The sequence below is a fragment of the Osmerus mordax genome, chromosome 13, assembly GCF_038355195.1.
Source record: "Osmerus mordax isolate fOsmMor3 chromosome 13, fOsmMor3.pri, whole genome shotgun sequence".
Classification (NCBI taxonomy): Eukaryota; Metazoa; Chordata; class Actinopteri; order Osmeriformes; family Osmeridae; genus Osmerus; species Osmerus mordax.
Window position 1 is genome coordinate 17675752 of NC_090062.1, and position 12677 is coordinate 17688428.

The following is a 12677-nucleotide window of genomic DNA, read 5'->3' on the forward strand; positions in this document are numbered from 1 at the left end:
ACAGATTCCATGCCAAAAGCCATTAGGATATTAATTTGACTGGTTCCACTCTTACAGAACTTCTCTCAAGCCCTCATTAGGAAGCTTATTACCTCTGTACTAATAAACCTCACACTTAAGAATTAATTACACTTATATTGACTCAATCTATCTCCTGCTCTAATTATCATTTTACAGCCATCAGCATAAAACCTTGCCTGTCGTGCTAATGGCTGGCAGAGGAGAGGGGGCTGCAGGACGGATGATGATGGGGAGAGACGCAGCCTGAGCCTGGGGAGAGAACTCACCCGCTCCCCCCTGCTGTTAAGGCCTTGTCTTCCCTCCCCTCCCCCCCTCCCTCCCTCCCTCCCCTTCCCTTCCCTCCCCTCCCCCCTTCCCCTCCCTCCCCCCCCCCCCTCCCCCCTCTCCCCTCCCTCCCCCCCCCTCCCCCCCCTCCCCCCCCTCCCCCCCCTCCCTCCCCTCCCTGTTTACTCTGTTCATCTCCTCCGGCCCCCACATGTGTATGCACTAGTGTGTGTGTGTCACGTGAACACAGTGCGCACACTGCAGCTTTTGGCTTCTGTGTTCATGTGTGTGTGTGTGTGTGTGTGTATGTGTGTATATAATAAAGCTAAACTAGCTCCCTGCTTAACCAAGCTAGCTGCTGAGTCATGGCTTCTGGAAATACACTTCCTGTCTCAGCTTTCATCAGCCCTTCTGCGGGGGGCAGGGGGGACAGAGTAATCTCAGTTCACACGGTGGTTAAGGGGCTCGGTCATGGCCTGTCACCGTATCCAAGGACCGTATCCAAGGACACATCTTAAAATTTAGAAACGGGAACGTAAAAGAATTATCTGACGTTCCAAGTATGAAAAGGAAAGACATAATTCTGCTTCCACGCTGTGATGATACTGAGTTCATTAAGACTGTGAGGAGAACAGCAACATGCCTCTCCTCCCCTCTTTACGATCGCATCTCCAAACGGGGGACGGAATTTCATTAAGAGGACGAGATCACTAATTGGATCACCGGCGGTATGATTGTGTGATCCTCTAACCAAGTCCTGTCCTGACAGGAGGGAGGAGGAGTGGAAAGGGGGAAGGAGATAGATGAAGTGGAGAGAGAAAAGAGGAGAGATGGGGAGAGGAATGGAGGAAGAGAGAGGAAAGGAGAGAGGAGATGGGGAAGGAGAGACAAGGAGACGAGAAGAGATGTAAGGCCCATGTCAGAGAGGAACAGGAAGGAGCATGGAGGAGCAATAGAGATGGGCTGGTGGAAGCCCTGCTCCTCTAGAATGCATCACCATCAACACCGTCACGCGCTCCTCTACAATGCATCACCATCAACACCGTCACGCGCTCCTCTACAATGCATCACCATCAACACCGTCACACGCTCCTCTACAATGCATCACCATCAACACCTTCACGTGCTCCTCTACAATGCATTACCATCAACACCGTCACGCGCTCCTCTACAATGCATCACCATCAACACCGTCACGTGCTCCTCTACAATGCATTACCATCAACACCGTCACGTGCTCCTCTACAATGCATTACCATCAACACCGTCACGTGCTCCTCTACAATGCATCACCATCAACACCTTCACGTGCTCCTCTACAATGCATCACCATCAACACCGTCACGCGCTCCTCTACAATGCATCACCATCAACACCGTCACGTGCTCCTCTACAATGCATTACCATCAACACCGTCACGCGCTCCTCTACAATGCATCACCATCAACACCGTCACGCGCTCCTCTACAATGCATTACCATCAACACCGTCACGTGCTCCTCTACAATGCATTACCATCAACACCGTCACGCGCTCCTCTACAATGCATCACCATCAACACCGTCACGTGCTCCTCTACAATGCATTACCATCAACACCGTCACGCGCTCCTCTACAATGCATCACCATCAACACCGTCACGCGCTCCTCTACAATGCATCACCATCAACACCGTCACGCGCTCCTCTACAATGCATTACCATCAACACCGTCACATGCTCCTCTACAATGCATCACCATCAACACCGTCACGCGCTCCTCTACAATGCATCACCATCAACACCGTCACGCGCTCCTCTACAATGCATCACCATCAACACCGTCACGCGCTCCTCTACAATGCATTACCATCAACACCGTCACGCGCTCCTCTACAATGCATCACCATCAACACCGTCACGCGCTCCTCTAGAATGCATCACCATCAACACCGTCACGCGCTCCTCTAGAATGCATCACCATCAACACCGTCACGCGCTCCTCTAGAATGCATCACCATCAACACCGTCACACGCTCCTCTAGAATGCATCACCATCAACACCGTCACGCGCTCCTCTAGAATGCATCACCATCAACACCGTCACGCGCTCCTCTAGAATGCATCACCATCAACACCGTCACGCGCTCCTCTAGAATGCATCACCATCAACACCGTCACGCGCTCCTCTAGAATGCATCACCATCAACACCGTCACGCGCTCCTCTAGAATGCATCACCATCAACAACGTCACGGGCGCTAATGGAGGTGTGTCAGCAGGTGGTTTAGATGATGGGAGTTCTCTCCTCTCCTGTCTCATGTCTCACTGAGACTCTCAGGCCAGCTCTCAGCTCAGAGGCAGGAGGGGAGAAAGGAGGAGGGGAAGAAGAGAGAGGAGAGGGTAGGAGGGGAGGGGGGTGGGGGGGAGAGGAAGGGCAAGGGAGGGGAGAGGGGAGGAGGAGAGGGGAGATGGGGATGAGAGGATGAGGAAAGGAGAGGATGAGGGGAGGGGAGGAGGGAGGAGAGGATGAGGGGAGGGGGGAGAAGAGGGGAGGAGGGGGGATGCCCTTGGCAGCTGGATGTGAGGAGCTCTCATAAAGGAGGGCAGTGTAGCATGAGCAGCCCTCTCTCTGAATCCATTACTGAGAGAGAGAGAGAGAGAGAGAGAGAGAGAGAGAGAGAGAGAGAGAGAGAGAGAGAGAAGGTGGGTGGGTGGGGGAATAACAGGGCGAGAGAGAGTGGGTGAAAAATAAGAAGTTAGAGAGGGAGATCGACAAGCATTCAGGCAGGCTGGTTGCTGACAGCACTATTGTCTCCCAACCATGTTATTTAACTGATAAGATGAAGTTTGCTGCTGAGCTGTCGACAATATTGCCTCAAATGATCATGGAGGTACCTGCAGACTGAGAGGGTTCTGCAGCAGCAGAATGGTGGAGGGGAGGGGAACCTTACATTTGATTTAGGAGCAGATAGTCGCTGTCAGACGCCTTTGCAACAAAAAAATCTTTCTCCCGGCTGAATTGCCTGTCGTTAAAGTGGGATGGTATCTTCCCTGGGTTCTACATAATCATGTCCCAGGTCTGTTCCATTACTGCTGTCTGTGTAAATGTATCTCGGCTCGCGGGCACAAACACCTTATCAGCCTTCCACACACCCACGTGGCTGAGGTGTAGCTTCAATCCTAACTTAAGTCCTTCCTTCAATCCTAACTTAAGTTCTAAATTAAATCCTAACTTTAAGTCCTGACTTAAATACAAATTTAAGTCAAATTTAAAACACTACAGGATGATGCAAGAAGAGAGAGGGAGAAAAGGAGAGGATGAGGGGGGAGAGGATGAGATGAGGGGGGAGAGGATGAGAGGACGAGGGCAGGAGAGGATGAGAGGATGAGGGCAGGAGAGGATGAGGGGGGAGAGGATGAGGGCAGGAGAGGATGAGGGGGGAGAGGATGAGATGATGAAAGGAGAGGATGAGGGGGGAGAGGATGAAGGCAGGAGAGGATGAGAGGATGAGGGGGGAGAGGATGAAGGCAGGAGAGGATGAGGGGGGAGAGGATGAGAGGATGAGGGCAGGAGAGGGTGAGGATGATAGGATGAGGGGAGGAGAGGATGAAAGGGGATGAGTCTCAGGGATGACAGGTCTGTAATTGGCATGAGAGGATGAGGGTAGGAGAGGGATGGCACACCATTACCATGAAGCATGTCTCCATTAGGACTGGTGTGTGTGTGGCAATGTGCCCCGCCCCCATCCAGCCAGGCATGCTTGTGATTGGACACACTGATGATGAGCTGTCTGCCGCTCTCTAATCTGAACCAATGAGGCGAGGGGTGAGATGATGGCTGTGTGATTAGGAATGGGGGGGAGGGGGGGGAGGCAGGGAGGGAGGCAGGGAGGGAGGGAATGCACACACACACACACACACACACTCACAGATTGGAGGAGATTCTGTGCCTGTGTGTTCTGTGTGTCTGTGTATAATCAAGACTTGATTACATTGAAATCTAATTCAAATAAAAATAAATCTGATAATAGTTAGAACAAAAATGTGTGCAAACAAGGAAAGAAATCTCAATTTGACAAAGAAAATGATCTTCAGCTTGGTGCAGTGTGGGCTAATCAGGGTTTCCAAAAGGGCATCTGATCTTTATAATCTAGTTTGATAGATATTAAAACCAGAGAGTAATAAATTACAAAACTGTAAGAGACTCAAAATTATGAATATATAATATTATATATAATAAATAATGTATTTATTTAGCAGATGCTTGTATCCAAAGCTTGACGTGTGTTCTCTACAGTTAAATACTTGACCACTGAAGGAAACCTTTTTATTGTCGCAAACATGACCGTTCAAAACAAACAGATAAACATGACAGTCATGCACCATTGTCCACTTCAATAACAGAGCTGTTATCCCTTTCTCTCTCATCCCTCTCTCTTAGGATGAAAGCTAGTTGTCAGGTAGAAAACCTAGTTGTCAGGATGAAAGCTAGTTGTCAGGTAGAAAGCTAGTTGTCAGGATGAATGCTAGTTGTCAGGATGAAAGCTAGTTGTCAGGATGAAAGCTAGCTGTCAGGATGAAAGCTAGTTGTCAGGTAGAAAGCTAGTTGTCAGGATGAAGGCTAGTTGTCAGGTAGAAACATAGTTGTCAGGATGAAAGCTAGTTGTCAGGTAGAAAGCTAGTTGTCAGTAGTTGTCAGGTTGAAAGCTAGTTGTCAGGATGAAAGCTAGTTGTCAGGTAGAAAGCTAGTTGTCAGGATGAAGGCTAGTTGTCAGGTTAAAAGCTAGTTGTCAGGGTGAATGCTAGTTGTCAGGATGAAAGCTAGTTGTCAGGATGAAAGCTAGTTGTCAGGGTGAAAGCTAGTTGTCAGGTAGAAAGCTAGTTGTCAGGATGAAGGCTAGTTGTCAGGATAAGAGCGTCTGCTAAAATAACTAAATGTAGAAAGCTAGTTGTCAGGATGAAGGCTAGTTGTCAGGGTGAAAGCTAGTTGTCAGGTAGAAAGCTAGTTGTCAGGATGAAGGCTAGTTGTCAGGATGAAGGCTAGTTGTCAGGATGAAGGCTAGTTGTCAGGATGAAAGCTAGTTGTCAGGGTGAAAGCTAGTTGTCAGGGTGAAAGCTAGTTGTCAGGGTGAAAGCTAGTTGTCAGGGTGAAAGCTAGTTGTTAGGTAGAAAGCTAGTTGTCAGGATGAAGGCTAGTTGTCAGGGTGAAAGCTAGTTGTCAGGTAGAAGGCTAGTTGTCAGGATGAAGGCTAGTTGTCAGGGTGAAAGCTAGTTGTCAGGGTGAAAGCTAGTTGTCAGGATGAAGGCTAGTTGTCAGGATGAAGGCTAGTTGTCAGGATGAAAGCTAGTTGTCAGGGTGAAAGCTAGTTGTCAGGGTGAAAGCTAGTTGTCAGGGTGAAAGCTAGTTGTTAGGTAGAAAGCTAGTTGTCAGGATGAAGGCTAGTTGTCAGGGTGAAAGCTAGTTGTCAGGTAGAAAGCTAGTTGTCAGGATGAAGGCTAGTTGTCAGGGTGAAAGCTAGTTGTCAGGGTGAAAGCTAGTTGTCAGGATGAAGGCTAGTTGTCAGGGTGAAAGCTAGTTGTCAGGTAGAAAGCTAGTTGTCAGGATGAAGGCTAGTTGTCAGGGTGAAAGCTAGTTGTCAGGGTGAAAGCTAGTTGTTAGGTAGAAAGCTAGTTGTCAGGATGAAGGCTAGTTGTCAGGGTGAAAGCTAGTTGTCAGGTAGAAAGCTAGTTGTCAGGATGAAGGCTAGTTGTCAGGTAGAAAGCTAGTTGTCAGGATGAAGGCTAGTTGTCAGGATGAAGGCTAGTTGTCAGGGTGAAAGCTAGTTGTCAGGTAGAAAGCTAGTTGTCAGGATGAAGGCTAGTTGTCAGGGTGAAAGCTAGTTGTCAGGGTGAAAACTAGTTGTCAGGGTGAAAGCTAGTTGTCAGGGTGAAAGATAGTTGTCAGGGTGAAAGCTAGTTGTCAGGTAGAAAGCTAGTTGTCAGGGTGAAAGCTAGTTGTCAGGTAGAAAGCTAGTAGTCAGGTTGAAAGCTAGTTGTCAGGGTGAAAGCTAGTGGTCAGGTAGAAAGCTAGTTGTCAGGTTGAAAGCTAGTTGTCAGGGTGAAAGCTAGTTGTCAGGTAGAAAGCTCTCTGCTGGCTGGCTGGGGGAGAAGGCTTCCTCATCGTGAGAGGATCTTGAGGTTCCAGATGCTCTTCACACCGCAGTGGGATACAGACTATTAATAATTGCTTTGATAATTGCTACCGTGCTTGGAAACAAGTTTCTTCCCCCCCCATGCTTTCACTATTCCAATTAATCATCGTGTTCTTCCATCCTGTGTTGTTCACTCACGATGCCCACAGTGCAGATCGCTGCTCATCTGCTTCCATCTCGCCATAAAAAAAGGCGTAAATAATAATTACATCGAGTGTAAATTAACTGAGATAAAAACTTGATCCCAGATTACAAGAAAATCATTTGCTTTCTTAAACTTTCTCACATCCTTTCCTCCTCCATCTCCCTCTTCCCACCTCCCCCCATTACCCCTCTCCTCCTCCCCCCATTACCCCTCTCATCCTCCCCCCATTACCCCTCTCATCCTCCCCCCATTACCCCTCTCCTCCTACCTGAACACAGAACATCCTTCCTGGGGTGTTTGAACCTTGCCCTTGTCTCTTTATCAACTCAGGCAGTCAGATGAGAAGAGAACAGACACATCTGTTTCACGCCCACACCCCACCCTGGAGAGAGAAAAGGTCTCTTAACGTGATTACCCAGCATGCTCTGCATCCACCATGAAGTTCTGCACTGCGCCTGTGCTCATTAAGATGCCAGCGTCGACGATGCTTCTCGATAATCTACAGCTTCCAGCTACATGTTGGATACTGTACAACCTGGATACTGTACACCCTGGGTACTGTACACCCTGAATACCGTACACCCTGGATACCGTACACCCTGGGTACTGTACACCCTGGATACTGTACACCCTGAATACTGTACACCCTGGATACTGTACACCCTGGATACTGTACACCCTGAATACTGTACACCCTGGGTACTGTACACCCTGGATACTGTACACCCTGGATACTGTACACCCTGAATACTGTACACCCTGGATACTGTACACCCTGGGTACTGTACACCCTGGGTACTGTACACCCTGGATACTGTACACCCTGGGTACTGTACACCCTGGATACTGTACACCCTGGATACTGTACACCCTGGGTACTGTACACCCTGGATACTTGATAAGTAGAGATGGAAGGAGGGAGGGAGATAGAAAGTGATGGAGGGAAGGAGAGAATGGGAGGGAGGGAAGGGAAAGAGGGCGGGGGACAGGGAGCGGGAGAGATAGAGATAAGGAAGAAAGGGAGAACAATCTTTATCTCCTTATTTCCCCACACGTCATGTTCCCCCGACCTCCAGGATCGATGATCGTAAACCTCCAGAGTTGGAGGCCACGCTTTATCTGCAGCAGCAATCACCTCAGAGAGGAGGAGGGGAGGGAGGGGGAGGGGGGAGGATGATAGGGAGGGGGAGGGGAAGCTAGGGGAGAGGGAAGTGAAGAGGGAGGGGGAGAGGGAGGGGGAAGCTGGGAGGGGGAGAGGGAGGGGGAGAGGGAGGGGGAAGCTGGGAGGTAGGTAGAGGGTTGACCCAAACCTCTCTCTGTCTATCAGAGCTGTCCTTACTGTACAGCTCTGGTATATATATAGATAGATCTATATCCACTATTTGTATGTTTCTTTGGGTAAAATCATCTGCTGATGAGTAACACGTAAAATGTGAACATGTTACAGAGAAAGAGAGAGAGAGCGATAGAGTGAGAGAGATAGAGCTAGAGAGAGACAGAGATAGAGTGAGAGAGAGAGATATTAGAGGAGACAGATGAGAATGTGTGAGTCAAAACCATGTTGTCAAGAGTGACACAGTGAACTATGACTGCTGGATCGATGAGCTCACCTCAGCCTTGGGTTTACTGAGCGCGGCCACCACAGCCTTGGGTTTACTGAGCGCGGCCACCACAGCCGTGGTTAAACACGGTTCAATATCTCATCCCAGTGGCCGGGCAGACAGACACACTAGGAGACAGACACACTGGGAGACAGACACACTGGCAGACAGCGACACTGGAACACAGACACACTGGCAGACAGACACACTGGCAGACAGACACACTGGGAGACGGACACACTGGCAGACAGCAACACTGGAACACAGACACACTGGCAGACAGACACACTGGCAGACAGACACACTGGGAGACAGACACACTGATAGACAGACACACCGAGAGACAGACACACTGGCAGACAGACACACTGAGAGACAGACACACAGGCAGTCAGACACACTGAGAGACAGACACACTGGCAGACAGACTGAGAAACAGACACACTGGGAGATAGAACACGCCACAGGAGAGAAAATCTGATATCATTTTTGGAGGCCAGAATTACAAAGTACTTTTCTCAAGAGTAGTTCCTGGGACACACACACCAAAAGATGGGCTGTAACACGTAGCCAACGTTAAACCTAAAAAATGCAGTGCACCAAATAGATATGTATCCATAATCAGTATAGGGGCCTTCACCGGGGGGGGGGGGGGGGGGGGGGGTGCTGGATTGGGGGGTGTTTAAATGGTGCTGGATTGGGGGGTGTTTAAATGGTGCTGGATTGGGGGTGTTTAAATGGTGCTGGATTGGGGGGTGTTTAAATGGTGCTGGATTGGGGGGTGTTTAAATGGTGCTGGATTGGGGGGTGTTTAAATGGTGCTGGATTGGGGGGTGTTTAAATGGTGCTGGATTGGGGGGTGTTTAACCCTCGTGCTGCCTTCGGGTCACATGACCCAAAGGTTCATAACTAACCATCGTTGTGTTTACCCAATTTTACCCAATACAAAAACAAATAAAAATAATTTTCTTTTAACCTTCGCAATGTGGGGGGTCTGAGACAGCCCAACGGTTAAAAGAAAATGCTTCACTTTGTTTTTATATGCGGTAAAGTTGTCGCAATACGACGTGGGTCACAATGACTGATGGGTCAGAACGACCCGAAGATAACACAAGGGTTAAATGGTGCTGGATTGGGGGGTGTTTAAATGGTGCTGGATTGGGGGGTGTTTAAATGGTGCTGGATTGGGGGGTGTTTAAATGGTGCTGGATTGGGGGGTGTTTAAATGGTGCTGGATTGGGGGGTGTTTAAATGGTGCTGGATTGGGGGGTGTTTAAATGGTGCTGGATTGGGGGGTGTTTAAATGGTGCTGGATTGGGGGGTGTTTAAATGGTGCTGGATTGGGGGGGGTTTAAATGGTGCTGGATTGGGGGGTGTTTAAATGGTGCTGGATGTGAGCTCTGCAGATGGAGATCACAGGCCGTGCAGGTTCTCCTACAGAAACATCTCACCAGGTCGTGAATATAACGCTATTATATCCCAGCTAAGGGATGTTGTTTAGCTGTGAAGCCCCTTAGCTGTGATGTAATAACGTTACAGAACAGCCAACAGTGAGCTACTGCTTTGATAAAACGGTCGCTAAGTATGGCAACATGAAAGTAATAAACACACTCTAATTTAAATCGGTTTAATAAATAATTATGTTCAAAACAAAACTGGTCCTCCTGGCTGGCTGCACACAGAGCAGAGAGCGAGGGGTTTGCTATGCAACGTACACACTAGCAGCTAGCATATGGCTAGCAGTGCTGTGGCTAGCAGGGCTAGTTAGCAGGGTTGTGGGTACAGGGCTAGCTAGCAAGGTTGTAGCTAGCAGGGCTAGTTAGCAGGGTTGTGGGTACAGGGCTAGCTAGCAGGGTTGTGGCTAGCCGTGCTAGCTAGCAGGGTTGTGGCTAGCAGGGCTAGCTAGCAGGGTTGTGGATAGCAGACTCCTGGGGTACAGTAGTGATGTATGAGCAGACGGAGTAGAGAGTCTGTCTACTGGTCGATGCTGCCGCCATCACGCACTAATGAGGTCTCAGAGGAACAGACATACATGAACTTCCCTCCTTCCTCCATCTCTACCTCACCTCCTCACCCACTTCCAGAGTGAAAAATGTAGAAGTGGCAATTAAGTTGTGTGGCTGCATGGCTGGCCTGGAGACAAGCCAACACTGAAACTGTCTGGAAGCACTTTGCAAATTTCACTGATCTATCTCTAGACCTGCTCCCACCTGCAGCCCATCCTAATGTCTGTCTCTATCACAGGAGGAGCACACACACACAGATCCTGTACACACACATGTAATCAGGCAAGCACATACAGGTTTGGACACACAAATGCAACCACACATTGATACTTAACGAACAGACACCCTAAGCAGGCACACACACACCTGTTCGCCACGCTACACGATCTCTCCACCAATTAGAAGTCTGGATGAGAGAGTTCCTGGTGTCCTGTTCCACTAATTACATACTGATTTGTTTACATAGGGGAGAGACACAGACAGCAACAGAGCAGTAGAGCGGATAGGAGAGGAGAAAGAGAAGGAGAGAAAGGGAGAGGAAGAAAATAGATGAAAGGGGAGGAGAGGGGAGGAGGTAAGGAGAGGAGAGAAGGAGAGGAAAAAGAAGAGAACACTGTAAGCCTCGTTGGCCTAGTGTAAACATGGTTAATCACAGCGCAGAGGGACCCAGGGCTGCATTCTCCCCACACAGACCCTCCCAGACTGGGCTGCACTCTCCCCACACAGACCCTCCCAGACTGGGCTGCATTCTCCCCACACAGACCCTCCCAGACTGGGCTGCATTCTCCCCACACAGACCCTCCCAGACTGGGCTGCACTCTCCCCACACAGACCCTCCCAGACTGGGCTGCACTCTCCCCACACAGACCCTCCCAGACTGGGCTGCACTCTCCCCACACAGACCCTCCCAGACTGGGCTGCATTCTCCCCACACAGACCCTCCCAGACTGGGCTGCATTCTCCCCACACAGACCCTCCCAGACTGGGCTGCATTCTCCCCACACAGACCCTCCCAGACTGGGCTGCACTCTCCCCACACAGACCCTCCCAGACTGGGCTGCATTCTCCCCACACAGACCCTCCCAGACTGGGCTGCATTCTCCCCACACAGACCCTCTCAGACTGGGCTGCACTCTCCCCACACAGACCCTCCCAGACTGGGCTGCATTCTCCCCACACAGACCCTCCCAGACTGGGCTGCATTCTCCCCACACAGACCCTCCCAGACTGGGCTGCACTCTCCCCACACAGACCCTCCCAGACTGGGCTGCATTCTCCCCACACAGACCCTCCCAGACTGGGCTGCATTCTCCCCACACAGACCCTCCCAGACTGGGCTGCACTCTCCCCACACAGACCCTCCCAGACTGGGCTGCATTCTCCCCACACAGACCCTCCCAGACTGGGCTGCATTCTCCCCATGTAAAGATGGACGTGGATGCCACAAAACAAGCTCACTCAATCACACACACACTTCAATCACACTCAATCACACACACACTTCTACACAGCGTGATTGCGGTCTAACCCAGGATGGTTTCAGCAGGGCTGGAAACTGGGAGTGTTAGCAGTTCGGAGTTGTGTGTGTGTGTAAAGGGGAGATAGGGTTAGGGTAGACGAGGGGAGGTGGTAGGGAGGGGATGAGCTCCTGAGTTTCTCCAAAATCAATTCTCATCATCTCTGTGGCAGCTGGTACCCAGAAAGAGGGGGGGGGGGGGAGGGGGAGGGAGGGAGGGAGGAGAGGGGGGGAGGAGGAGAGGATGGGAGGTGAGAGGGGGAGAAAGAGAGAGAAAGGCACGGGTAGGAGGGAGGAGCATGGTAGTGACAGTGTGTGTGAGCATGCGTGTGGTGTGTGTGAGGTGTGTGTGTGTGAGGTGTGTGTGCGTGAGGTGTGTGTGTGGTGTGTGTGTGTGAGGTGTGTGTGCGTGCGTGAGGTGTGTGAGGTGTGTGTGTGTGGTCAGTCCTTACCTCTGCAGATGGTACCGTTGCCTACGTAGCCAGGGTTGCAGGTGCACAGGTGTCCCCTGACGGTGTTGGTGCAGATTGCGTTGTCATCACAGCCGCTCTGGCTGCCCCAACACTCGTCGTGCTCTGAGGGCGACAGGCAGGGTCACACACATGTCAGTGTGTGTGTGTGTGTGTGCGTGCAACACACCAACTCATCACTGTGTTTCTTATGTACTGGAAGAATGGTCAAATCAGTAGTATAAATATTTAACAGAACTTGTGCATCATTCTGTTTACAGGATTATTGGGATCTGTTTGTTGATGAAAGAGGTATCCTGAGGGGAAGATAAAATACATGCCGATAAATAAAAGAAGTCTGGTGCATGCTGGGATGGAGCCTATAGAAGTCCTCCACACAGCCCCCTGTAACCTAGCAACCATGTGATGACCACCAGCGAACTGTGTTGGGTTAACTAGCCATCCATCCATCATCCAGCCAGCCAGCCATCCAGCGTAGCTGTC

At 50.3% G+C, this 12677-nt stretch overlaps 1 protein-coding gene across 1 annotated transcript in view; it reads right to left on the minus strand.

Annotated features, from left to right (window-relative positions):
* LOC136955760 (protein kinase C-binding protein NELL1-like) overlaps positions 1–12677 on the minus strand; it is a 120913-nt gene that overhangs the window by 27436 nt on the left and 80800 nt on the right. The window contains 1 exon segment of the mRNA XM_067249482.1: positions 12177–12299. Within this exon segment, the coding sequence (XP_067105583.1) occupies positions 12177–12299 (123 nt within the window).